Consider the following 27,401-nt stretch of genomic DNA (forward strand, 5'->3'; position numbering starts at 1 on the left):
CACGTATCGTACAACCACCACCCACGCAATATGATACACCCAGCCAACCAGCCAGAAGCATATGCTTCAATATATACCCTCACACACCAGGCAGCGAGTTCAAGCCCCATTCATCACGAGCACTCTTACACCTTATGCCTGAGCTCCGGCTTCGGCCTTCTTAATTCGCTGCCAGAGCTGGCCGAGGAACGAGGCGTCCACGGCAGGACACTTCTCGTCGAGCCCGGGCACCAAATTCTCTAATAAGGCCGACGTCTTGCTGTTGTCGAGTGAGAACATGACATATCCCGTCGCGAGGTACTCCTTCAGGACGGTGTTGCGCACGGCCGCCTCGTCGGCGTTGCCCTTGTCCATGGACACGAGCCACTCGTCGAGCGAGACGACCTCGCCGCGCTTACCGTCGGCCCGCAGCGTCGCGATAATCTCGGGCAGGTCGGCGAGCTTGAGGGGCGAGTGGTTACCAATGTGGTAGATGTGCGGCTTGTTGTAGTTGGTAGCACTGGAGGTGAGAGCCTCCTTCTCTGAGGTGAGCGCGAGGAAGCCCTGGGCGAGGTAGTCGACAGGCACGACGTCGACCGCGAAACCGGGCTGCTTGGGTTGGCCGATCTGCGGGACCTTGGCGGATTCGATCATGCTGAGGATCATGCGGAGGGTGAACTCGTCGGCTGGGTCGAGGTTGCCGTTGTGGGAGGAGCCCGTGACGGCCGAGGCGCGGGTGATTGTGACGGGAAAGCCGCGGGAGGCGGCGTGGCAGAGGAGGTTCTCGGCGACCCAGCGGGACTTGAAGTAGCCAAACTCGTCTTCGGTCGGCGGCTGGAAGTGGGACATGTCCTCCTCGGCCGTGACGTAGTCGGCGCGGGTGCGCTTGGACTGGGACCAGGACTGCAGGTGCGCGACGGACCAGGTGCTGAGGTAGTGGATCTCGGAGAGGTGGTCGCCCGTGCCGGCGAGGCGGATGAGGTCGAAGATGGGGGCGACATTGACGGGCTTCAGGAAGGAATAGGTCTTGAGGAGGGAGACGTGGCCGCCCAGGTGGTAGATTGCCTCGACGGTCTGTCCTAGGATGCGGAAGGCTGACTTGCTGAGGCCGAAGCCGGGCTGGGAGAGGGTGCCGGGGACGATTTTGATGCGGCCGAGAACGTCCTTTTCGGTCAAGACGACGCCCTTCTTGCTATGGTCGTTGATGAGGCCGTATTTGGTCAGCTCGCTCACGACGACGGACGTCTCGATCCGCTCCATCGATCCGAGCAGGTAGACGGTGGCATTCGGCTTGCTGGTCAAGATCTCGGCGAGCAAGTGAAGTCCGATGAAGGACTCGCCGCCGGTGATCAGAAACTTGGAGAGCTCATCGCGGTCGACGCGCGGGGCGCCGTACCGCGGGATGTAGCGGCCATCGTTGGGGAGCTTGGTCTCGACGTTCCAGCTGATGACGTTCTCAAACCCCGCCTTGCCGCCGGAACCATCGCCCTTGTTGCGACGGATGAAGGCGCAAACAGCGGCCGCGGTGGGTTCCTTGATCATCTGGGGCAGAGTGGGCGCGATCTTGTACTGCTTCTTAATCTTGGCCTGGAGACGGACGAGGAGGATGGAGTGGCCGCCTCGCTGGAAGAAGTTGTCGTTCACATCCGAGTATTTGTCTCCCAGAATGCCGCGGAAGAGACCCATGACGGAGGTCTCAAGATCGCCAGCACTGGAAGAAGTGCCGTTGGCTGCGCCGGTAGGCTTGGCAGTAGTAGCAGTTGTCGGGTAGAGAAGCTCGAGGTCTCTGCTGAGGAGGTTGCGGCGGTCGACCTTTCCGCCAATGGTCACAGGCAGCTTGGTCAGGAAGTTGTAGGCGTTAGGGAGCATGTAGTCTGTGAAGAGCGTTAGGAGTCGTTGAATAGTGGAAAGGTATCGGATCACATACCGTTGAGATGGGGCTTGATCTTGCGGTGAATGGTCGAGACGAATGCCTGCTTCTCGGCGGCACCGAGTGCCTTCTTGGGCACCACATAGGCAATCAGCTGAAGGTCTTCTTGACCGGCCTCGACGGTACGAGCAATAACTGCAATATCAACGAGTTGCGACTGCGACTCCTGGAAGATGCGCTGCTCGACCTCGCCGAGATCGACTCGGAAGCCACGGAGCTTGATCTGCTTGTCGCCGGCAATGCGGCCGTGGAATTCAAGCTGCTTGTCAGAAGTGCGGAAGCAGCCGCGGTCGCCCGTCTTGAACATTCTAGTCCAGCCTCGCTTGCGATCCTCGACGCTGGCGAAGGGGTTCTCAACAAAGGACTTGGCGTTGATCTCGGGGCGGTTGAGGTAGCCGGCACCGACCTGGGAGCCACCTACGACTAGCTCACCAACCATGCCAGCGGGGAGAGGGTTTCCCTTGGTATCGAGGATGTAGTGACGGCAGTTGTCCATAGGAAAGCCAATCGGCAGGCTGACTTCGCCATCAGCGGGGTACTCAATCTTGGCGATGGAAGTCTGGACAATGAGCTCCGATGGGGACCAGGTGTTGCTGTAAAGCCATTAGCCTCTGTGACTCGAGATGCTGGCAGCAGATACAGCTCTACTTACTAGAGAGTCGCAGGGGTCTTCAGGTCGTAGAAGCTGCGAGCTACGCGGACGGGCAATCTCTCTCCCGCAAAGTAAGCGACGCGGTAGTTGTTGCACTTCTTGAGAGCCTCAGTGTTGAGATCGAGAAGGAGGGCAAACTGGGTCGGGGTGAAGTAGGTGGTTGTGACACCCTCGGTCGCCATGAAAGAAGCAAGGCCATGAGGGTCTTTGCGAGTCTCCCATGCAGCAATCAAGCAAGTCGCGCCAGCCGTCAGAGCGGAGTAGATCTGCACAATCGAGAGATCGAAAGACATGGATGATTGGTGGAGGAATCTGTCCTTCGAAGTGAAACAGTAGTCCTTGTTCAGGGTCGCAAGCATCTGGTGGGTGTTCTCCTCGGTCAGGAGAACTCCCTTGGGTGTACCGGTACTTCCCTGAAAAATTCATTAGTCTTTTGTACCAAACAATGAAGGATTGCAACTTACAGAGGTGTAGATCATGTAGAATGGATCCTGAGCCTCGCGAGGGCTGAACTGCGTGGAAGAATGAGCAGCACCGACAGCTTCAGTAATCCTGATCACCTTAGGAGCAACAACGGCCTTGGAAGTGAGGTCACTGGCAAGCGACTCGGCGCCAGGGCCAACTAGAAGAACCCGGCTACCGGCATCCGAGATCATGAAGGAGAGACGGTCTTGAGCAAAGTCGGTATCGAGAGCGACGTAGCAGCTCCTGGTCATGAGAGATGCAATCTGACCCACAATGGCGTCAACGCCGGGGAAAGCAAGCAATGCTATGTGGTCACCGGGCTTGACGCCTGCTTGAAGAAGCTCCGAGGCCACGCTGGTCGCGTCTCGGATCAGTTGCTTGTAGGTGATGCTGTAGCCGTCAGACGTCTTGATCGCGGTGTTCTGGGGATGCTCGAGTGCCATTTGGGAGATTTTGTCCTTTATTAAAGAGAAAAAGTATTAGCTAAAATACTTTGTAGGTTTCATAGGACACGCTTATTTCCGTACCAACACGCTCTTTCCCTCCCACTGGTTCTCGCGGGTCTCAGTGTTCCAAAACTCGTTTGCCAACGTCTTGAGCTCAACCTCGCCACACATGCCGACCTCCTCGATGGGCTGGCGGTGGTCCTTGATGCAACCAGACAGGAAGGTGAGGAAGTTGTCAAGGAAGCGCTCCATGTCTGCCTCGCTGTAGAGTGCGGTGGAGTACTCGATGCGCAGGTCCAGAGCGTGGTCAGACGTCTCAAGTGCCTCGAGCTGCATGTCTGCCGCAGTGGGAATATCATCCGTCACCATGCTGTTGATCTGGAAGTCGGAGGTGGAGTATGTAGGAGTCGGGCCATGGATCTATTTCTTGTTAGTAAGAGGCATTAGGCTAGGTGCTATGGAGTTCAACTGACCTGGTAGTTGACGGCGATCTGGCCGACGGGCATGTGGCTGGGGGTCTTCTTCGCGCCCAGAATATCGACCACGGTATCAAAGGGAACACCAGAGTGAGCCAAGCTCTCCAGAGCTCGCTGCTTGCAGTTGGCAAAGAGCTGGTCAAAGGTCGCTCCCTCGCAGTCATCCTCGACTCGGATGGGAACCAGGTTGACAAAGAATCCGTTGATGTCTTCAGCATCCGTGTGGGGCCTGTTGCCATCAACCATGAGCAGTACAAGGTCCTTCTCTTGGGTGTAGCGGAAGAGGAAGGCTCTGAAGGCAGCGAGAATGAAGTGGAAGGGTGTTCCGTTGGCCTGTGCGGCGAGACGCTTCATGCGAGCAAACAGCTTAGAGTTCAAGTTGGTCTTGAGAGCCAGACGGCGCGGGTCAGATCGCTGAGGGCGTTCGCACTTAGCAAAGGGCAGCAGCTTGCTGGCCTGGGGGATACCAGCAAGGCGCTCCTTCCACCAGTCGAGGTCAGGTCGCATGAGATCAGATGCGAGACGGGCGTTGTGCCAGATGGAGAAGTCGACGTAGGAGAACTCGGGCGAGGGAACGGTCGAAAGGTCCTTGCCTTGAACAGTTGCATCGTAGAGGGAAACGAACTGGCTCATCATGCCCTTCATGCTACCTCTGTCGATAGAGATGTGGTGGATCATGCAGATGAAGGCCCAGTCGTCCTCGGAAAGCTTGGCCAGCGAGAAGCTGGAAACCTCGCCCTGTAGGCTTGTTAGTACGAGTCGCAAGGAATGGGGTATTGCTAGACTTACCTCTTCAACGTTCATCTCGATCTTGCGGTTGTACTTGACAAACTCCTCAAGAGCCTGCTCAGGGTCGGTCTCACGGGAGAGGTCGCGGAAGGAGACATCGACATCAAAGTCCTCAAGAATCTCCTGCTGGGCGAACTCGTCACCCTCGAAGTAGCTGGTGCGCATCGAAGGGTTGCGAGAGACGAGCTCGTACATGGTGGTGCGAAGTGCGGCCAAGTCAGGTCTTCCCTTGATCTTCATGACGATGGGCAGGTTGAGGAAGGACTTGTCCTCCAGGAATGAGTGCACAAACCAGAGGCGAGACTGGAAGGTAGACAGAGCGATCGGAGTACCGGCAGAAGTCTTGGTCTTTGTCATCTCGCCAGAGGCCATGGCAGAGGTCTCTGCAGACTTCTCCGCGCTCTCAGCATCGGCACCCTTGCTCTTCTCCGCCTTTGCATCAGCAGGGCCGGTCTCCTTGGCAGCGGAAGTGAGAACAATCATCTTGGCAGCCTTCTGGACGAGGGCGGTAATGCTGGCGGCGCCCAAAATGTCGAAGAGAGCAATGTCGACCTGAATCTCCTTGCGGAAGTGCTTTCTGAACTCGACAGCGACGATAGAATCGAGACCATAGGCAGACAGAGGGTTGGAAGGAATGATGGACTCCTTGGGGGTAGCAAGGACCTGAGCGATCTTGTCAAGGAAGTTGTCGAGAACGATGTCGGTACGCTTCTCGGGATCGGACTCCTCCCGAAGCATGGCCATGACGTTCTTCTGGCTCTTGCCAGCAGCTCCGGAGCCACCAAAGTCGTGGTTGGAGTACAAGTTCTTCAGAAGAGGCTTGGCCGCCCAGTAAACATCGGGCTTGATGAGACCGACACCGGTCATGATCTGATGAGCATCGACGCCGCGGGCCGTGGTCTTGACATTGCGGTCACCCTTCACGGCCTCCTCGAGCTGGTAAAGCAACTCCTCCTCGTTGATAGGGTCCATGCCCAAGCGCTCCATGATCTTGGCAAGTGCGGCGTTCTCGCTGACGACACCGACACCGGAGACGGCTCCGACGTTCATGGTAGTACCGGCAAGACCCATCTCGCGACGGTGGCGCATGAAAGCGTCGAGGAAGGCGTTGGCAGCCGAGTAGTTGGCTTGCGCCTTAGAGCCAAGAACCGTGGCAACAGAAGAGAAGCACACGAAGAAGTCGAGGTCGACACCCAGGGAGGCCTCGTGCAGGTTCTTTGCACCGAGAACCTTGGGCTCGACACAACGCTTCCACTGCGAGTAGTTCATGGTCTCGAGAGGAACATCCTGCAGAACCATAGCGGCCTGGAAAATACCGCCGAGGTTGCTGATGCACTCCACACAGGCGCGCACGTCGGCGAGCTTAGCGACGTCGCCGCGGTAGACGGTGGCCTCGATGCCACGCTCGACCAGCCAGTCGACGGTGGCCTGGGCCTCTGGCTTGTCGGCACCAGAGCGAGAAAGGAAGGCAAGCTTGGTAGCTCCCTTGCGAACCATCCATTGTGCGAGGGTTCGTCCAAGACCGCCGAGACCACCGACAAGGAGGTAGGTCTTCTCGGGGCTGAAGAGCATGGTGTTGCGGAAGCTAGTAGGCATGACGGGGACCATGTCGTCCTTGGAAGGGCACAGGACAATCTTGCCGGCGTGCTTGCCCATCTGCAAGAGACGGAAACCCTTGATGACATCCTGGTAAGAAACCTCGAGGATAGCAGGCAGCTTGATCTCTCCCTTGTTCACCAACTCGCAGCACTCGCTGAAGACGCGAGCGCCAAGTGACTTGTTCCTCTCGAACATGGTGATGAGATCCACCGAGGCAAACATGACGTTCTTGCGGTAGGGAGACATGTCGAGCTTGGTGTTCTCGTGAATGTCACGCTTTCCGATCTCGATGAAGCGACCGAAAGCGTTGAGGCAGCCCCAAGTCTCCTTGAGAAGGTTGCCTGCGAGGGAGTTGAGGACGACATCAACACCCTTGCCGTTCGTGGCGCGCATTACACCAGCTGCGAATGTGTCATCACGGGAGGAGAACATGCAGTCCTCGCTGATGCCGTAAACGTCTTTCATGAGCTGGCGCTTGGCAGGGGATCCGACCGTGACGAGGACGCGGGCACCCACGCGCTGGGCAATTTGAACAGCCATCTGTCCGACACCTCCAGCGGCAGCGTGGATGAGGACGGTCTCGCCCTTCTGGAGGCGGGCGGTGTCGAGAAGGGAGTAGTAGGCGGTAGTAAGAATGCACGGCAGAGCAGCGGCATCAGTGAAGGACATGTTGGCATCGATCTTGTGACAGAGAGTGGCGGGGTTGCGGCAAATGGCGCGGTGAGCGCCCTGGCCAGGTCTCCAGGCGACCACACGGTCACCGACACTGTAGTCCTTGACTTCGGAGCCGACGCGCAAGACGATACCAGCGCATTCATCACCAAGCTTGTAGTCATCGATGATACCAAGAGAAGCAGCGAGATCACGGAAGTTGATGGCAGATGCCTTGACCTCAATCTCAAGCTCATCGGCAGCGAGCTCGGTGTCAATGATCTCTTCGTCTTCGGCAAAGTGAAGCGTGTCAAGAAGACCGACCTTGCCAAAGGTCAGCTTGAGAGGCCGACGCTCGCCGAAAGCCTCCAAGCGAGGCTCACGAGCAGGTCCGTTGCGAAGCTTGGAGTTGCGACCATCATCGGCTTCGACACGAGGGATGTAGACAACTCCGTTGCGCTCTGCAAGCTCGTCCTCGGTCAAGCTAACGTCAAGTACACGAAGGATGTTCGAGGCGACAGTCTCGGCAGCGGTGTTCTTGCCAAAGTCGAAGGTAACGTTGCGAGAAGAGTCGTTTTCGCTGCGAGCAGTGCGGACAAGACCAATGATCATGGCAAGATCGGGTCTCTCGGACTCAAAGGTAGCACCTTCAAGGGGCCAGATGACATTCTTCTGGATGGCTCCCAGAAGGGCTTGGACACCCGAGAACATCGACTCGTTGTCAATGATCTCGTCGAGTGTGGCCAGAACGACAACATCATCAGCCAGCGCAGACAGACCAGCTTCGGCAATCTCGGGGAAAGTGCTCGTGATAATGCGACCGCCGAAAGCAGACTCGAAAGCGTTGTAGATGGCCAGAGCACGAGGGGAGGCATCACCAGAAGGCATGACAACTGAGATGGGGCCAGTCAAGGGCGCCGCGGTTTTCTTCTTCTGCAGAGCAGTGCAGATCGGGCTAGAGAAGACCTCGGAGAGGTCGGCAGCAACCGATCCCTTCTGGCCGTCAAAGATAATGCAGCCGGTGTCCTTCATGAAAGGAACAGCGTTGATGGAGCCGGTCTCGCTGACGATGACGAGATCGTAGCTATCAGGCTGGGGCTCGACAACGTTGATGAGATTGTTCGTGTTGTTGGACAAGGTCTCGAACTCCTCGCCAAGCTTTACACCGTTGAGAGACCACACATCCATGTTGTGGAATCTGCGGCGCTCGCTCTTGGTGCCGCCGAGGGCGGAGAGAACGTGCTTCGACTTCTCGACATCCGAGGTGATGTGAAGAATCTTGCTGTCAGGGTACTGGTGCGCAAAGATGTCGACAACATCGCTGAGGCTCTTGCCCTTTGCGTTGCCGAGCAAGTCGAAGCAAGGTTGCCATCTCTGTTGGTAGAAAAGAGTGCGAGGGCCGCTGCCCTCTGGCATCTCGCGACCCAGGGAAGTGACCTCAAGACCACCAATCTCCATCATCAGCTGCCCGCTTGCGTTCTGCATGATCATGTCATTGATTGCCACCCGGGGAGACGGGAGCTGAGTGAAAGACGCAACCTGGAAGCACTTGGCCTCAGTGGACTGAGCCCACGAGAAGAACTCGCCAGAGATCTTCAAGGTTCGGAAGAAGGATGGCACATAGGGCTCATCGAGAGGGCGACCAAGGCGAGACTCAATGGCATTGAAGATGACGTGGAAGAAAGCATCAAGCAGGGTCGGATGGACGACAGTCTCGTCGCCTCGCTCTTGGGGAAGAGAGCTAGGGTCAAACTTGAGGTCGCTCAGAGCAAAACCTGGGCCTGATTCAACAGAACCGCTCAGAAGACGGAACTTTTCGCCGTACTCGAGACCGAGACCGGCAAGCTGGTTGTAGAATTGACCGCTGGTGACGGACCGGTTGGTCTTCTTGAGCAGCTCGCCGAGGTTGATCGAGCCAGAGACAGGCTCAGGAACAGGGGCCGGCTCTCCCTTCTCGGTGCTAATAAGACCGTGGCAGTGCTGGGTGCAGTTGCTGTTCTCGTCGTATGAGTAGCAGGCGAACTCGTACCAGGTCTCCGAGTGGCTCTTGGCTGAAAGCGTGACAGGCTTGAGCTCCAGCAAGATCTCGACGCCATCATCGCTCTCGGGGAGAAGAAGGGCGTTCTTGATGACGATATCCTTGACAAAGATCATCTTGGCGCTCTCGACCTCATCAACACGAAGAGCAGCCTCAATAGCCATGCTGATGTACCCAGCGCCAGGGAAGACAACCTTGCCATCAACCACGTGCTCCTGAAGCCAGGGAAGCTCCTTCAACCGCAGGTAGTTTCTCCACTTGGGGTTCTTGGCGATAGAACCAGGGATGATGTGGCCGAGAAGGCTGTGACGGTACTTGCGAAGACGGTGCTCCTTGAGGTAGCGGGTCTCGGTCCAGTATCTGCGGTGGTCCCAGGTGTAGCTCGGGAGGTCCGTGAGCTTGGCTCCGGTATCGACCTTGACGAGACTGCCATCCGCTCCCAGGCTCAGGTTCTGGTTGGCGGCAATAAGATCAACAGGGTAACCGAGGGAGAACAGTGTACCGGCAAGGTTGAGCAGTCCCTCGAAGTCGGGAACACCACGAGTCAGCGAGCCGATGTAAGGCAGGTCGAGCTTCAGAGACTGAGTGGTCTGGCGAGCAGGGCCCTTCAGAGCAGGGTGGGGACCAAGCTCAATCAGGACGTCAACGTTTTGCTCGTCTTCCTCATCGAGAAGAATGCCGGTGAGAGCGTCAGAGAATCGGACGGCGTTGGTCATGTTGGTAGCCCAGTACTTGGGTCCCATTGACTCGTAGTCAGCCAGGCGAGATGTGACACTGGAGAACATGCGGCAAGTAGGCTTCTGGGTGGTGAAGGTCTTGCAGTTCTTGAGCGCGTTCTCGTAAGCACCAGCCAAGGCGTTCATGTGGTGGCTGTGGAAGGCCTGCTTGACGATAAGTTGGCGGACGAAGACCTTCTTCTCTGTGAGGCTGTCCTTGAGCTCGAGGATAGCATCCTCGTCACCACTGATTGTCATCGTGCTTGGGGAGTTGACAGCGGCGATACAAAGGCGGCCCTTGTAGGGCTTGAGCTCCTCGAGAGCCTTTGCCTCAGTGAGGCCGACAGCCATCATACCACCGGGCTTGCCATTCTCATTGGGGGCAGACATGTAGCGACCGCGGTAGTAGGCGGCAATGAGGGCGTTCTCGAAAGTCAAGATACCGGCAGCAGCGGCAGCGGCCATCTCACCCGAGGAGTGGCCGACAACAGCGGAGGGAGTGATGCCCCAAGCCTTGAGGACTTCGAGCAGGGCGAGCTGCAAAGCAGTGCAGATGGTCTGAGAGTACAGGGTCTCACCAAGAAGAGTAGTCTCTTTGGTCTTGCAGAGTTCCTCGAGGATGGACCACTCAGGCCTGTCGGGGAGCGCCTGAAGAATGCTGTCGCAGCGCTTCAGGCTCTGGCGGAATAAGGGGCTCTCCTCGATCAACTGGCGACCCATGGCAAACCACTGAGCACCCTGGCCGGTGAAGACGAAGCCAAGCCTGGGGGAAGACTTGTTGGCCAGGGTCCACTTGGCGGCAGGGCGGGCAATCGTCAACTGCTCGGCTAGTGATGCTGAATCATTGGCAACAACGAAAGAACGCTGGCCGTGAAGAGTGCGGCGGGTGGCAAGACTGTAGCAAAGGTCGGCGACGTTGACATCTCCCTGCTCAAGGTACTTCTTCAGTGTCTCCTCAGTGAGCTCACCAGCTTTTGCGGAGTGAGAGGTGAGCGGAACAAGGTACGGGCGAGCGTGAACGCCATTCTCGATAACCGTGACGGAGCGGGTCTTGGGGGCAGCATTCTGCTTGTACTCTTCCAAGACGACGTGTCCGTTGGTACCACCGTATCCGAAAGAGTTGATTGAGGCTCTTCGGGCAATACCCTCTGGCACCTCCCAAGGAGTCATCTTGGTAGGGACAGCGATTTTCCAGTCATCGAACATGATCTTCGGGTTCGGGTTGTTGAAGTGCATGTTGGGGGGGATCTGTCCGTTCTCAAGCGCAAGAGTAGTCTTGATGAGACCTGCGAGACCTGAAGCACCCTCGAGGTGACCAATGTTGGTCTTGACGGAGCCGACGTACAAGGGGTTGCTTCGGCCGGGGGAGAAGACTGCGCCGATGGCACGGGTCTCAATCGGGTCACCTGCGGCAGTGCCGGTACCGTGTGCCTCGAAGTATTGTGTGTGCAGCGGGTTGAGACCGGCCTGCTCGTAAGTGGAACGAATGAGGTCCTCCTGGGCAACGCTGTTGGGCAAAGTGATACCGTTCTTTCGGCCATCATGGTTGCTTCCAGTAGCTCTGACGATGGCGCGGATGTTGTCGCCAGCAGTCTCAGCGGCGCTCTGGCGCTTGAGGATGGCTGCGCAAATACCCTCACCACGGACGTAGCCGCTTCCTGAAGCATCGAAAGCTCGGCAGCGACCATCTGTGGACAGCATGCCAAGATCCGTCATTGTGATATAGATGTTGGAGTCGAAGTGGAGAGCAGAGCCAACAACGATGGAGATGTCAGCCTCACCATTCTTCAGCGATTGGTTGCTAGGGAAGAAAGCATGTTAGCTATAGTACCCGATGGAGAGCCATACGAACGCAAACATACCCAAGATGGAAGCAGACAAGAGAAGATGAGCAGGCGGTATCAAGAGTGATGGAGGTTCCGTGCAAGTTGTAGAAGTAAGAGATTCTGTTGGACAGAATGGCGTTACCGGTACCAGTGGCGTGGTACATGGGGTAGTTCGCCGTCAAGTCCTTGCCAGTCATGGAAAGATAGTCGTTGGTGAAGCTACCGCAGAAGACGGAAGTCTGAGAGCCACTGATGTCCTGAAGAGAGATACCTGCGTTCTCCAAGGCCTCGTAGACGACCTCGAGCAGCAAACGCTGCTGAGGGTCCATGGCATCGGCTTCCTTTCCAGAAATGCCGAAGAAGGAGTTGTCGAATTCGGCAATATCCTGCTCAAGGAAGTAGCCGAAGCGAGCGTTCGTCTAGAATTATTGCGTTAGTCTATAGTTGCTAAGTCCGGTCTGGAAGAATCAACTCACGGTTCCCTTGCGGGTGCCATCAGGGTGGTCTACAAACGGTGTCAGTCTCTGTGAATTGATTTGGAGAGGACGAAAATACTCACAGTAGTTTTCTACGTTGAAGCGGTCCTCGGGCATCTTGCGCTGGACATCTCGCTGAGCGGCAATGTGGTCCCAGAGCTTGCTGGGGTTGGAAGCGCCAGGGACTCGGCAAGCAAGGCCGACGATGACGGTGGGGTCATTCTCAGTGGCGTTGACTCGGGCAGACATTTTGATCGATTGCGAAGCTGGAAAAGCTAGATATAGATGAGCTTGATGTGCTTGGCTGGATTCTTTGGTCTGCTGAGGAAGTGGTCGACAAGGATAATTGTCGATTGAGTTTCGTGATCGAAGGTAATTGGCCAGCTATCAGGAAGGAAAGAGATGATATCAAGTATCGAGAGTTAAGTTCAGGGACAAGGGAAGAAATGGAATCTTCCGCGAACAAGTAGGATGCTCTGAATCAAAAGGTGATGGTTGAGGTGAGAGAACCCTGAAACTGGAACTCTGCGATACTTTGCTGGTTGAAGATCATGAAGTGAAGAGTCGAACTGAGTCTATGAGAGATGATGTGTTGAGAGTGATGAGGAAAAGAGATTGAGACGAACTGTAACCTAAGCTTATATGTTTGAAGAGGAGATGTTGATACTCCTCTATCGATCCTGGACCTCCTCTGGATATCGGTGCCTGCCATTGGAGGCATGCAAGGCCGTCTTTGCGCTATGGAGCACTTTCGGCTCCCCAGTGAGAGTGTCGCGTTGAAGATTTCCGAAGCTGTCCGGAGATAGGTTCCGGTCAGTTTTGAGCCTCCGAATGACTCCGGAGGCTACTATTTCGGTGCTCATGATGCAAGTGGAGGCATCGATAGCCGCTGCGCAGTCTGGTGCATGTTGACGGAGGCATTGTTGGCCGAACCCATGGCAAAAGGGTAGGCAACCAAAACAAGGGTAAGACGGAATGCAGAAGCGCGGATGCCAATGTGTAGCGGCAGGACGGAGATGATAGGGCTGAAGAATAGACGAGCGTGTATCGCGCGGGGAGCGCCTCACAGCCGCGCTTTGAAGGACACAAGATAGCTTCTGCAACGAGTGATTGAAGAAAGACGACGTTCCCAACGGGGGATGGCTATGATCGAGGTTCGGAGAGGTGGAGAGTTGGAACGGGGCGGCGTCTGTGTGGATGTCATGCCGCCCATCCTTCCCTTGTCAGATGGAGGCTTTCCAGGGGGTTCATCCTACGGTACATACGAGGTACAAGGGCGAAGTCGCTGAAAGTATCTGCATGATTTGCACAAGTCAAACGGCAAGTTATGCCAAAGAACCTTTGGATTCGCCAATTGAGGAGATTGATTGACGCATGTACAGGATCGGCGAGAGTCGGTCGAACAGCTCGGGTGCTCAAGCAATGCTGACTGAGGCGGAGACAATCCATGGCGTATAGAACTAACAAACTTGGCTTTCCGTCGTGTCTTGCTTTAGCAGATCTCTTCTTTACACTACAGGTGCTGCGGTTGTCAAAGTTGCATTGAGCTTCGTCCCATCTCGCTTTTGCCTCGTATGGGCTCGTGGTTATGGTGTCCCATCTGATTCGCGATCGGGTGCTAACGAATCCCTCAAGCTCACGGTTTGGCCGACCCGAATTGAGACATTTGGGTATTGAATGCCTAATGATTCAGCCGTCTCGCCTTGGCCGAAAACATGCAGCGGTTGATGATAGCCACGAGTCTGACATGATGACTGAGCTGTGAATAGGTACTGCGTGCATTCGCATTCTACGTGCGTACATACGAGAAGCTGGACGTGAGAGGATGATTTGAGAAGCAGAGGTGGAACGAGGAGTCGCTTGCAAAGCTGGTTGGTTCCCAGGCGACTTTTCGGCTTAGTCACGGACTTTGGGGCGCTATGTTGCCGCAGCCACGATGGGGCCTGGGATGAACAGGCTATAAGTGGGTCTAGGATAAGCGGGGAAGGCCTTTGTGTTCCATTGGCTCGATAAGCGACCCTCGCACGTTCCGAGGTCCCACCCTAAGTTAAGTCGACACCCAGGTGTGTTTCTCCGATTCTCACCCCCCAGGCAGAATACGTCCCGAACACAGTAGACAGTACAGTGTCCCGCACGCCGCACCTTGAGGGGGTTTCTGGGGCGGAGAGGCGGGCAGCGAACACAGCCGGGCCTGTTGGTGCATCTTCGCAGCATCAACGTCTCATCGCGCGCTGCATCGTCCCGCTGCTCCCAGCAGGCAACAGAATAACCTCAAGTTCCAAGTCACAATGGAAGTCCCGACTCCCGTTGGCCCCGTTGGCACGTGTCTTCTCCACTTTACTATTCTCTTCGCACACTCTCTTGACTCTCCTAACCTTTGAGTATTCGCCTTTTACACGTTTTGTTTCGTTTTGCCTTCTTCGGGACCGAATCCACATGGCATCCTGACATGATCAACATCCTCATCCTCTTTTCGTCTCCCCACACCTCCGGCCATCATCTCTATTCGGTCTTTGCATACTCAAACTCCGTTATCTGTTCCCTGCCAACCAATGTTAACTACTACTCCCTGCTTAGAATCCCACAACTTGGTCATCAGTTGATACCGACAACACCTGAAACACAACGTGACAATGTGGGAAATTGCACCGCTTCCGCTGCTAAACGCAGTCCGCCGCGAGGGAATTCCACCTGCAGGCCAAGCCGAGGCGACATAGCAGCGTGTCATCTCAGCCCTGTGCTGTGTATCGAATTACTGCATACACTGCGTCTAAGGCTTTTGTGTCTCTCGCACTCGTCCCGCATGCCACCGCATCGGCCGCAATTGCTACCTTGCTACCTACATCATGTACCCGTTCTATGGACCCGTAAGGCAGCCAACATCGACTGTCTTTCCCAAGCCACCGCGCCGCCGAGGTCATGGCCGCAGAAGAAGCCTTCCGCGCTTACATCGGCGTGCAGATACCTTGATTCAGGGCGTCCATCCTGAGACAGGGCAGGTATCTCCCCTGCTCTGTGTGATGCTTCCTTCGCCTTCGACGATCTTTCCATTTCGAGGCCAGACCGGACTGGTCCTGCCACACCTCTCGACAACTACGGAGACCCTGGACGCTTCCTGACTGGCATGGCACCACCTTATGGTGTACAGCTTTGGTAAGGAATGGTGCTTCCCGTTTTTGGATCACTGCTCAGATTCTATCCGGGGTTCCGCCTGCTCAGTCATCCTTCCGCAACTTCAAATCTCCTCTTCGTTGGTAATGCTTTCCGAGGTAAGTACATTGCAATCACGCTCTGCTAGAGCAGTAGGTCGAGTATCCTCCTGGGGCCCTTCCTTCCAACGGACCGATATCGATGGCTTCATCCTTCCGTCCGCTGGAAGACTCAATCAGCAGCTTGGGAGCGAACCTAATATGCGCCTCTTGGAGATTTCGCCGCTGTGCCTCTTCCTTCGTATCAACAACACATCACTATCCAGCAGCAGTCAATCGCCATCTTCCCAGCCATTTCGGGTATTGTTTACACACAATCCGCTTTGCCATGGCTCGCCACTCGCCCCTAACCTCTTGTATCAGCTCCATAAGTCTCCTCGCGGGCTATTTCCTTCACACTCGCGGTTCTCGCGTAGCTACCGTGCCTCGAACTCCTCTCCGCCGCACCTATTTGCGTCAAGCATTAACCAGGGTCTATACAGCTTCGCCACTGTTTACCGGTCCCTTTCAACGTCGAATCAAACCCTCGCATCGGGGCTTCTCTGCGGTAGGATCTTTGCTGCAGTGTTTCACGTCCGCGAAAATGGCAAGCCGCCAATCCAAGGTCTTTGGCCGACTGGTCGACAACCAGGTCGTATACAGCTTCATCCCACACCACCCCATCAAATTTGGCCCCAGTCTGCACCTGAGCATCCAGTCATATTTCCCATTTCAAGTCGACCGAACCATGCGTCATGTCGCTTTCTTTGGAGCAACAGGGTACACCGTGTTCAGGTGCCTGATGCATGCTCTTCGGAATACCTCAATATTCTGCCATGTGTGTAAGTGAAGGCTATGCTTCCCGAATCTATACGCACTGTAGCATACCCGTACTCCATTTTTCAAGGCTTTTATCCCCTACACTTTTCTCTTGTAAATGCTCAGAGTTGATTGTTTCAGACGTCATGTGCGAGGAAAGTCTCCTGGAGATGTTTAACGACGCGGATGACTTCAAATCGGAATACCTTGACCGCATAACAATTGTTACGGCAGACTTGACACCAGAAAGTGCAGCTGAAGTCCTTTTCCCAGACGAGCTCCGAGGAGAGCCCGTCCACACAATTGTCTACGGCATCGGAGGCTTCAAGACCTAGGAGATCTCAGTAGGGGAGGGTGATAAGTGCGACGTCTACATCAGCGAAGCAGGCATGTGTCACATATTTGACGCCTTGCGCATTCGCTTCGCCGCATCTCCGCCGAAGCGCAAACCGCGCCTCATCAGCGTCGGTTCTCTTTCCATTGACGAGCAGGTCGATGACGCTTCTGACCAGCTGGCAATGGAGGTAAGACCTCTTTACTTATGGTTCATGGGGATGATCAGTGAGGAAGTTCTTGACAATGAGATGTTTTTCCGGGAGCTGCCTTACGGCAGTGAAGGTAGCGATACTAGCAGCTACGATTCGTCCAACGATTGCGGCTCAAGCTGCAGTCTGGGCAGCAGTCTGAGCAGCATTTCATCTCGAAATTGGGATCAGCCCAAGTTGAACTTTCCTCCGAGAACGCCATATGACGACAAGATGGAAATGGAGTACACTATCAGCGATAGTTGCAACAAGGAACTCTACAGTTCCAGTCTAATTGTCAGGCCGACCCTCCTTACATACACCAAGCCATGCGGAGTTGAGGCAGTACGAGTTGGCCGGGAGGGAAACCCACCGCCGGGCTGGACAATCAGCAGATTTGACGCTGGCCACTGGCTATATCAGTACGGTGTTTGCGGCAGTATGGAAGGCATTGCTACAATCGCAACTTAGATGTGGATTGGCAGTCAAAGCAAGGGTAGGTTGAAGATGAAGGATTGAGCGATTACAGAGAAGAGCTCCATCTGGGCTATCATAGAAGACAGCGTCAAGTAGATTGAACTATAAGCATCACTTGCTTTAATTCCTCAGACTTGCCATCCAATTGAGGGGTATGCTGTAGGCAGGGGTCCGATGAATGGACAGCAAACCCAGCTCGTCGTCCATCATGGGCCACCCTGGTGACCAAGCTGCAGCTCGGCACTAGCCGCATCTCCCCAGCCACACCAAATCCGCTCAGCTCTACAGCGTGGACTGCGATTGACCGGACTCGAAAGCCACTGTCAATGGCTGAAAATAGCTGGGCTGTTTTTCCAAAGACCTGCGAGGGTAATCCCTAATCCCTACTTGAGAAGCAGGGCCTTGGCCCCTTTGTTTTGGCTAGTTTGGTTCACATCTGCAAATCAAGCGCCAAGAAGCAGTCTTTGTTGTCGTGGTTCTCTAATTACTTGAAGGATTTGCCAGCCAGCGGACTGAGGAAAACCAACACGCCTCAGGGTCACATTCGGGGGCCTTCAAGGCGATGTGTCTCCATTTCTGGGCGCTTGCGACGGAGGATCGAGTTTGCTTACTCTGGGGCGGCTCGTCTCTATCTTCATCTCTGTTTCGCGTCAACAGAGAGTGTCGTTGAAGTGGTTTGCAATTGGGGCTATAGCGATAATCCGGTTGATCGGGTCAGCACTCAAGTCCGTGTTGCAGTATAGATGCCTTGGCAAGACGAGAATGACTGTGGGCAACAGCGGCAGCAGCAGCAGCAGTAGCAAACTTCATGCGATCCAGGACGCTGGTAGCAGAGGCTGTGGAGCAGGCCTAAGCCTTGTTCTTGGGTTTGACGGGGCCATGTAACGCTGTTCTATACCCCCAGACCGCACTGTTACTACTTCGCATGTTTGGAATCTTGTTGGAAACATTCAATGTCCGGTGCTACGAAAATTTTACCCTTACAGTCAACCACCTTTCTTTACCAAGGGCTAGGTGGAGATGGTCCAAGGCAGCGAGAAACGTCGGGGGTTTTTCGTGATGGCGAGAGGGGGCCACTTTGGGTGTCATCCTGATTAGACTGAGTGGGAAAGATCTACGCTGTCAAGGAGTTGCAAAGACCCTGCTTGGGTCTCAATGCGGCCTCAATAGGCGAAGATTGTGGAGAAGGAGGAATTGGTTTTGGTGGTCCACCATCTAACCGGTATGACTGTCGAAAGGCCCCGAACTGTAGGTGTGGTCAATCTCAGAACGGATGTATCCTTCGAGATGCTGCCTTAAAATTGTCGCCGGGTACGAAAGTCCTAATGAGACTATGCGAGCCGCTCTTGTTGATTCGTCCCCGAGAGCTTATGTTAGTCTACTCTACTTCGAATTGCTTTCCGCATTGGACCGAAGATCGTTGGGATAGTCTCCGGCCGCGTCGAATCCAAAGGGACGAAGGAGCGGGGACCTGAGAGCAGCGGTATGAGGTGATGCGGAGGTGTCGGGACTGGCTGCGCACTTCTCTCGTAAGCCGTGGATGGGCGGCGCGGGATGAGTGAGCGCGTATCCTCTCGATTTGGTCAGTGAGTGACAAGAAGACTCAGCTCCCTTGCGAGTATGTGTGCGTGAGAGGCATGGAGTATCGGGTAAAAGTCGACCCGGGATGAGGTGAGAACCTTGGTGCCTTGAGGATAGGACGACTGCACTGTGGTGAGATTTTCGGAACTTGGTGTGAGGGGAGAGCCGGACCACCGAGTAGCTGGAGACACTAGACGACGGGCGCGTTGTTGAGCTGGCACGGCTGGCGTACCGTGAAGGATGGGGGCATTGGTGTTGTTGGGTTGCGGTTGCGACGGTCGAGTTGCTGTAACCCTCGTAAAGGATATAGATCTACGTTGGTGAGAAGTTTGTTTCTTGAAGGTTGTCAGGTTGTTGGAATCCGACTGGGTTATTTCTGCGTGTCTAGGAGGATTGGGTGGCCTAGGTACACCTACCTACCTTAGGTAAGGAAAGTAGTAGAGGTCAGCCACGGACATTGAAAGTAGGGTTCTCGCAGCCCGTTTCGCCGCTGAAAGGAGGAGCTTGAATGGCCAGCGTTCATTGCGGATGGACTTTGGTTCATCCCAAGCCATTCTTTGAGGCCTTATTTTCGTTCGTCTGATCTCGAAGTGGCTGTCCCGCGTTGTGGCGGCGCTGTCGTGGAACGTACAACGGCTTTGAAGATTGGTGTTTGCCCCGCGGCATTAGCCGTCGAATGCTTGGGATACCACGACATTGAGAAAGACGATTGCTGTTCGGCCCAGGTCGTGTGCAATAGTACGTGTCTCGTTGCTATTGCCTACAGAGCTGCGATGGCCCGATGACCTAGCCGATGCACGACGTCGACAACGGGGGCCGTTTCAGTGCTCTGGGGGTTGCAGAAGCCAACAGCATGGCGACCCTGACTAAGGTAGGTCGCCTAGGACGGGCTTTTCGATCAGGCCGTCTTTGGTGCGGCCTTGGCCACCCCGCAGGCGTAGGGTAAAGACGCAGGTGGCCTGCTGTGCAGCAAAGGTCCGGGGTGAGGAGACCGAAACGGCAAATACTGAGAGATTCGGTGGATGGGATGGGAGGGTGAGCAGCCGGGGAGTGTGACGACGAGGTGGGAGAGGTGAGGAATCATGGCGAAGGCAATGGTGGACCGACTTGACTACGTGACTGCCTCGTGTGTAAAACATTTGGGGGCAGGAAACGAGGGACACAGATGATGGCAGAGGGCAGGAGACACTGTGAGGGCGCTGCTGCCCAGCAGGTGAAGCAGACGGGGCACCCTTGTGGGCGACGGAAAAACGGGACCCGCCGACGAGGGGATCTCCCGAAATAGATCCATGTGCATGGCCCATTGGGGTTAGTCAACAGGGATCAGGGGGTGACGGCCCTGCTCAACGTCAATGACGGAGAACAGAGTCTGGGGAGCGTCACTACGGTAAGGTATGTCAGTAGGTATGATGCCTCGAGTGCGCTAAGGAGTTTTAGTGATGCTGAAACGAATTCCTTCCTCCGCTTGAAGATATCTCCAATTCTTTCCTTCACAAGAATTGCCAGCTATTGCCTCTCCTCCGCCGAGATGGTGCGGCCGTATCTAGACGGGAGACGGGGGCGAAGGTTACGTTAGTGTCGGAGCAGATGTTGGTTCATCGTGGGTATTGATTTACTCTGCTTGAAAAATTGTACATTGGCTGGACTTCATTCTGCTCCTGAAATCTTGTCTGCTAAGCATCTGGGTGTCAATAACAGAACCGAGTCCGAGGAATCCGATGTGCCCCCAAAGCCCCCCCTCCCCCTAGGCATGCCTGATGATGATCTGAGTCGCGTTGTATGCACCAGCGGCCCCTTGGTTGGATGCGGCGGTGATCATGAATACCCACCACCGAGGGCTGAGGCTGAAGACCTTTGGGGGGGCCATCACATCATGCGGCTCCAAGACACCAAGACGGGCCCTTGCCTTTCTCATCCAGGTCGGCCGCTGCGACATCGTCAGTTTCTCGAAAGCGTTGATCCACAGAAGCAGTTGAGTGCATGCGTCTGCGGCAACCTTGAAAGCCCCTCCCGTCCCCTTCTGCTGTCCCCCTTGCCTGTAGAACCAGGGCATAGAAGGATGCCCAAAAGTCGAGGTTGACCCTCTTGGCGACAAGGGCACATTCAGGCAGAAGCTTTCTTTCGAGCGTGAGTCCGAGTCGTCCAGTCGGCGTGAGAGATAGTGCAGGGGTCTTTATCGGATATGGAGGTAATTGAAAATGTAAGGAAGTTTGTTCACTCCGTTGCAAAGAAATCATGCTGAAACAAAACAAGAGAATATTGCCGCGATACATGCAATCCGCGAACTCGCCATTTCTGCTTTTGGGTGATGCTGACATAGCTCGCCTTTGATGCCGAATGAGAACGAAAGTTCTCTTTGCGTTGTTGCAATTGAGTGTGGCTGAACAGGGGCGGAGGAGAAAAGGGTGGGAGGGGCTTTGATGGAAGAGCCCCACTCCGAACCCGCGACCGGGCCCCGCTTCCTGACCGGCATCGGCACCCGGCGCGGCTGCCTTGGCTTGTTCCCGTTGAGGAAGTTGCGGATCCCGCAATAAGTACTGCTGCACCTCGCCTCTGCGGAATTTGGTCATCAGGCAAGTGATTCTTGTAATTGAAAGCTCGGCTATCCTTGAGGACAAGATCTTCAATTGCTGTCGATAGTTTGTCAAAGGTAAGGTGCTGCCTGGTCAAGAAACGAACTGGCAGACGGTGCGAACCGTTCGTGGAGTTGGCCCCAGTAGTTTCCTTATTGCGCGACAACCGTGGTGCTCATTGGCTTTCGCGCGGTTAAGCGACAAATCACATCATCGGGAGGAAGCAACGCCACACACGTTCTACTTTCCAGGTTTCCCATCCTTCTCCGTCTCGCTTGTGGAAGAAGGATTCAGAAAACGGAATGGTGTTTACGGTGATTTCCTGGCCACCCCGTCATTCATTTCCGAGTTTCCCCTTAACGCTCTCCGACGTTTCTAACGGGGTGCCACTCCCCTACCCCGGTCTCGCGAATCGTACCCAGTTAGCCAATTCTGGATGGCTGCCCCCTCCTCCCGCGCATTTACCACTAGGGGAAAAGCGTGCGATCCTCCCACAACCGTCGTGCTCCTCCCTCTTCCTCTCTGCGCGTGTGAGCGGGAGGAATGGGGATACAGCCACGCGGCAATTAGAAATAGAGACAGAAAAACAGCGCGCCAAAGACAACGCTCATCATCCTGTTGTCATTCAGGAGCCGAGACTGGGAAGCCGATTCCGGCACTTGGAGCGCTCGCGGTGCGGTGGTAAATGAACGATCGGTACCCTCTCAGTAAGGAAACTGAGGTAATTTTCATGAGCAAATTTACATTGCAAAAACTCTTCCACAGATTTACGGCGGAGTCTGAAAGGATTCCGGTGCCAACTAGGAAGCACTCAGGTATCCCATAAACCGCGCAGGGTTTGGATCAAGCATTGATAGGCAAAAAAGCCAAGCACTGGTTTGACTTTGTCACTACAGTAAGAACAGAGCTTTGGCCAGAGAAAGTCCCATCTCGGGCACGTGGGTGCTAGTAGGAATGACCCAGTTGTCAAGAAGCTTGTTACTAGAGATCAGCAGAAGCAATGGCCAGCCGCCGCCCTTTGCCAGGACCAAATGTAACTTTCATTTTCTACCTTCTAGTCCGGATCTCTGGATGTAAGCTCCGGAATGGTCTTACCTACCTCTAGGGGTACGGCGTTGCCGCTATCATGAGCCGCCCCGCGCGGCTGCGTCAATCGTATTCCTATCGCGGTTAATAGAGATCGTCTAACCACATACCGGATTTCCTCTAAACATGAAGTGCACCGCCTGCGCTTAGAAGAAGCAGCACAGCACAGCACAGCACAGCTCACCGGCTACCCTATCCGTTCAAAAGCTGGTTGTTTCTGCAAGTTCGCTCCCATAGGATTCCTCAGGTGTAGGTACCAAGTTGCTGACCAGCCCGGCTCGAGTGACGGCGGTGGCGCTCTCCGTTCATGACTTGGTAATCTTACGGTCGGGACAGCCTTCATGATTCATGTGCCCTTCACGTTTAGATAAGCAGCACTTGCTATCTTACCTAGTGGATGGTTGATACGATTGACACGATTGACGAGACTACCGCCGTGGCGCACCCTTCTCGATTAGACGCGTCTTCCATCGCTTGCCATAGGGCTATGAAACGTTAAACTATCAATATTAGTTCTTCCAATTAGGTGTGCATTAGGTTTACAAGTGCGAAATATGGGAATCTCAATTTTCGAAATTTCCTTGTATCTCTATCTTGAGGTGCGTCGTGGTGAGAAGCACACCCTTTTTGGGCCCTTTTTGGGGCCTAGTTTGGCCCAATTTCCATATACTGTCCAAAGTAATTATGGAGCGAAATTGAATAAAGTCTGAAATGATAACCGCTTGACAGCTTGAGAGTGTATCTGTCATGGTTTCAAGTCCTCTAGCTCACAGAAGATGTGTCTACCACAACACGAAGGGGGAATATATGAGATGGAAACCAAGTACCACAGAAACCACAAACGAGAAGCGAGTCTTTCCCCCCACGCCCCGAATCCTTCTCTTCTTTCCCCCACCCCCTTCCAAATCCTTCGAATCCTTCCCGTCCAACCATCTCACGTTTTGTCCTCCGAGAGATCTCATACCGTGTAAGATACGTACCTACTTTACGGAGTATCTATTGGTACACGCCCACAACGCCTTACTGAACGATCCACTTCCCTCCCGTACGATCCCTACCGCATCCCGGCCCCCCGGTATCCACAAAACGGATTCGGACCCTTGCTCGCCGACGTTGCACTAGGAATGACTGCATGTCTATTGCGTTGGGCTGAATGACCCGCGGTAAGCTAGGTAGTTAAGTAGCATACACTGATCTTTGTGCACAGTAAGGTAAAATTTGGGATTTGGATTCTGCTGCTGCTGCTGCTGCTGTCTTGAACTATGTCTCCAGCTGCCAAGCCCTACAATCCGTCCAATTTCAACACAGGTCTGTCTCTGGTTCTCGCCCTTCCTGGCGCCTTTTCTCTTGGCGCTCTCAGCATATGGCGAGCCAATGTAACCCTCATTCTTCGTTCCCTTCCTTATTTTCGTCCATGGTTCTCCTGGCTGTGCCCCCATTCGTTCTGTTTGCTCAGAAAGTAGCACATTGTGAGTAAAAGAGAAAAAGAAAGAATGAAAGAAAGGATGTGAAAGAAATGTAAGCCCGGAACCTCTTAAACGCCGAGTTGTTGTCAGTATGCCCAACCCCCCCAAAACCTCTAAGCCATGGAATGCGAAACATAAGAAAATCCAAAAAAAAATAAAAAAATAAAGAGTGCCTTGTCGGCGAATGAAGGCTGCCTGCCTACCCGTCTAGTTGGGAGCTATGCAGTGAATGATGAAGAAGCTGTTGAAGACACGGTCCCATTCCAAGGGACCCCCAATGAAATCTATCCTGTACAAGGGGGTAAGGGGCGTATGTGTGTGTGTGTGTGTGTTGTTTGGCTCGCTGTTTTCGAGCCGAATGTAAGAAATACCAAGAAAATGGCAAAGTAGAAGGAGAAAAAAAAAGGTTCTTCATCAAGTCATGAAAAAGACGAAAATAAGAAAGATGGAAAGGCATACGGATACATCCAACGCAGCCCCCTCCCCCATCATTTCTTGAAATAGTTGTAAAACATGGTGTCCATGTCGCTCCCCACCGCGGCCGCTGCCGCAGTCATCCCCGCATCGTGACCGCCGCCACCACCACCCATGTCGTTCACAGACGGCCACTCCCAGTTGGCCGCCGCCCCCATGTCAAAGTCGACGAGCATCTGCCCGCCGCTGTGGTCTGGGAACCAACCCGCGGCGCCAGCCTGGCAGTCCACTAGGTCCGCGAGCGTGAGGTGGTGATCCCCCGTCGGGGCCCCCAGCGCCGCGGGGTCCATGACGTGAGCGAACAGCTCGTCTGCGGCGCGCCAGTCGTGTTGCTGTTGCTGTTGGTGCTTGTTGTGACCATTGTCTCCGGGGCTGAAAGGGTTGAACGGGGTCGCCAGCTCGCTCGTCGAGGTCATGGAGTCATCTGCGGACGAAGACGACGAGACGGACGGCATCATGGACGTGTCCATGGGGCTGATGAAGGACGATGCGGAGTCCACGGCCGTCGGAGCGCCCGAAAACGGGTGGTCGTGGTGGTGCTGGGGCGGGGTGTGCGGGAGGGAGGAGTTGCGGCGTGACATTGAGTGGGTCGTGGTGGACGAAGAGGAGGCATACGAGTCGGAGCGCGTGTGATGGCTGATGCTGATCGGAATGCTCATGCCGCTTCCCGTGCTGTTCCTGTTGCTCTTGCTGCTGCTGCTTCTGCCAACGTCACCGCCGAACGCGCGCATGACGGCCTTGAGGTGCTTCTTGATGGCGCGGACCTGGCCGCCGGGGGAAAGGAAGTCGGAAGCCGCGATGCCTAAGAGGCGGGACGCTAGGGCCTCGAGGCGGCCTTCGTAGACGGCAATCATTTGCGGCTCCATGTTGAGGACGCCGGCTTGCTTTTGCGCGTAGATGAAGGAGAGGCCGCGGGCACAGGTGTCTAGTGCCAGGCAGAAGACGTCGGGGAAGGAGTTTTTGCTCTGCGCAGGCATGATGACGGGGCCTTCCTGCGATGTCTGCTCTGCGATGTGGAGCATGATGCCCACAAGCTCCTGCGCCGAGCCGATGAAGCGCTCGACGGTCTCAGCTGTAAGGGAAAAGGGCTCTGCCGGAGGCGGGGCGCCGGGGAGGATGGCCGGAAAGAGGAGGTGGATGGCCATGGTGTGGTAGACTGACAGGACGAGGGAGCGGGAGGGCGCGTGGGCGACCTGGCGGTTGAGGAGGTGTATGCTCTCCATCAGGACGCGGTAGACCTCGCGGCAGACGCACTCCATGTCCTGGGGCGTACTGCCCTGCTGGATGCGCTGGAGTGCGAGCAAGGGGGCCTCTTGCCAGAAGTTTGTGCTGACCGTCTCGTTGGGGTCGGGCTCCTGCGGGTAGAGGGCGAAGATGTAGGCCGTGATGGAGGCGATGTGGGCGAGGGGCCACATCTCCTTGATCATGCTCTTCTGCTTCTGCAGCGTGGAGAAGTTGTCCGACACCTCGTCGAGGCGCATGAGCACGGACGAGGTCTCGTCGACGGGGAGGAAGATGGAGGTGAGGCTCGTGGGGAGAAGCTGCGAGAAGTGGGTGCCCATTTGCAAGAAGGTCCATAGGGTGAGGGTGTAAGTCGTCCAGTAGAGGTAGGCGACGATTTCCTTTTCGACCTCGCAGACGTCGATGCCGTTGATGCGGCTCGTCGTCAGGGGTGCAGAGGAGGCCGAGATGGTGTCCTTGATCTCGGTCGCCAGGCGGCCGGAGAGACCGATGTAGCACGTGGCGCGCTTGATCTGCCCTTGGCAGAGACTGTTCCAGCCCAGGAGCATGAGGACCTGTGCCGTGCTGATGCCGGGGAGGGAGATACCGGCGCCGGGCATGCCCGGTTGGCTGACCCGGGTTGAGATGGGTCGGTTCTGGAGCTGGGCTGAGGCCCATCGGAGGAGGACGTGTCCTCTCGCCATGGCTACCTCGTCGCCGAGAGAGAAGGAGGCGTCAGCGAGGATCACTGCCAGAAGGACCTCATCGTGTGTGCCGTCTCTCAGTTCACGAAGAAGAAGGGTCTTGGAAACGAGGAAGGAGAGAGGGTGGACGCTGTACCACACGTCGACCAGCTGTCCAATCTGCCGAGTGCCGTAGTCGGTCAGAGGGCTCGGTCCTGTCGGTGTTGTATCGAACATCGATGGTGTGGCGTCGCTCGCGAGTCCTGTGAGGTAGAATCTGCCGCCGCCCTGTTCCATGAAGATGGATCCCAAACCGCCAAACTTATCAACTACAAGGCCGACCAAGTCGTGAGTGAGAAGCTGCAAGATGCCGGTGTACTTGAGTCAAGTTAGCTTCGTACAATCCAGACGGGAGTCTTGGACCCATACCTTGACATCCCGATGACTAAACTTCGAGTTGACGACATTCTCGCTCCGATCCTGCAAAGTTAAGCGCAGAGTCTGGTTGTACGCCGATATCCTCTCCTGCCACGGGTTCGACTTGGGCCCAGGCGTCGGGTTCTCGCCAAAGTTTTCGATAAACATGCTGTTGAGCATGGTAGCCACGTCCTCGCCGCCGCCCATGAGGGCCACGGGTGCCGCACCACCCGTACCCTCCATCTGTGCAGGCTCCTCCATAATGGTCGTGGAATGCGGCGAGCCACCCGTTGAGGCTCTCTGGCGCTGTTGTACAGGTACGCCGCTGCTGTCGCCGCCGGTGCTGTTGTTTCTGCTCATATCCTGGGATACGGTGCGGGTCTTTGGCGGCCGCGAGTCCCAGTCGTAGACGCAGTCGACGTTTTGCTTGCGGCAGGCTTCGCAGATGGTCTCGTTGCTGCATTTGATCTTGCGTGCGCGGCAGAAGCTGCAGCTCTTGCGGAGCGGGTGTCGGGATGTGAGAGACATGATGGGGTATGGTTGTCTAGGTTTTTGGGAGTTGATAAAGAAAGGGGGAACTGATATTATACAATACACATCGGTTCTATTTGTACAATAGTATATTGATACCAATGCAGGGGGGAAGCGAGAGATAGACGGTGTGTTATTGGAGTGAGCCGCCGCCGACTACGATTGGTGGTAGTCTGGATAGATGAGAGAGAGAGGCTTGAAAGGTTTGAAGTAGAAAAGAGGGAGTTTTGAAAAGCTGCGTCACTCGTCTTCTTCAACCCTTTCGTCTGCAGTGGCAAAGTATGATACCAACATGATCCATTGTAGTGGTTGGTGGTT

General features: G+C 55.3%; 4 protein-coding genes across 4 annotated transcripts; 1 reads left to right on the forward strand and 3 right to left on the reverse strand.

Annotated features, from left to right (window-relative positions):
* Positions 1-132: 132 nt before the first annotated feature.
* On the reverse strand, positions 133-3,469 carry N0V96_005214 (uncharacterized protein; the record flags this gene model as incomplete). Its single annotated transcript, XM_065757334.1, has 4 exons — positions 133-1,853; positions 1,907-2,502; positions 2,562-2,974; positions 3,026-3,469. 4 exons carry the CDS (start codon positions 3,467-3,469, stop codon positions 133-135), a joined length of 3,174 nt encoding a protein of 1,057 aa, XP_065614103.1.
* Positions 3,470-3,541: 72 nt separating this feature from the next.
* Positions 3,542-12,292, reverse strand: N0V96_005215 (uncharacterized protein; the record flags this gene model as incomplete). The annotated part of the gene is made up of 6 exons (XM_053197630.2): positions 3,542-3,892; positions 3,946-4,686; positions 4,738-11,542; positions 11,604-11,986; positions 12,044-12,072; positions 12,127-12,292. 6 exons carry the CDS (start codon positions 12,290-12,292, stop codon positions 3,542-3,544), a joined length of 8,475 nt encoding a protein of 2,824 aa, XP_053045001.2.
* A 3,775-nt stretch (positions 12,293-16,067) lies between these two features.
* On the forward strand, positions 16,068-16,385 carry N0V96_005216 (uncharacterized protein; the record flags this gene model as incomplete). The annotated part of the gene is made up of 2 exons (XM_065757335.1): positions 16,068-16,073; positions 16,179-16,385. 2 exons carry the CDS (start codon positions 16,068-16,070, stop codon positions 16,383-16,385), a joined length of 213 nt encoding a protein of 70 aa, XP_065614104.1.
* Positions 16,386-24,245: 7,860 nt separating this feature from the next.
* N0V96_005217 (uncharacterized protein) lies at positions 24,246-27,080 on the reverse strand (the record flags this gene model as incomplete). The annotated part of the gene is made up of 2 exons (XM_053197628.2): positions 24,246-26,513; positions 26,565-27,080. 2 exons carry the CDS (start codon positions 27,078-27,080, stop codon positions 24,246-24,248), a joined length of 2,784 nt encoding a protein of 927 aa, XP_053044999.1.
* Between the last annotated feature and the right edge of the window lie 321 nt (positions 27,081-27,401).

Source organism: Colletotrichum fioriniae, assembly GCF_027942845.1.
Source record: "Colletotrichum fioriniae strain IMI 355084 chromosome Unknown scaffold_5, whole genome shotgun sequence".
NCBI lineage: Eukaryota > Fungi > Ascomycota > Sordariomycetes > Glomerellales > Glomerellaceae > Colletotrichum > Colletotrichum fioriniae.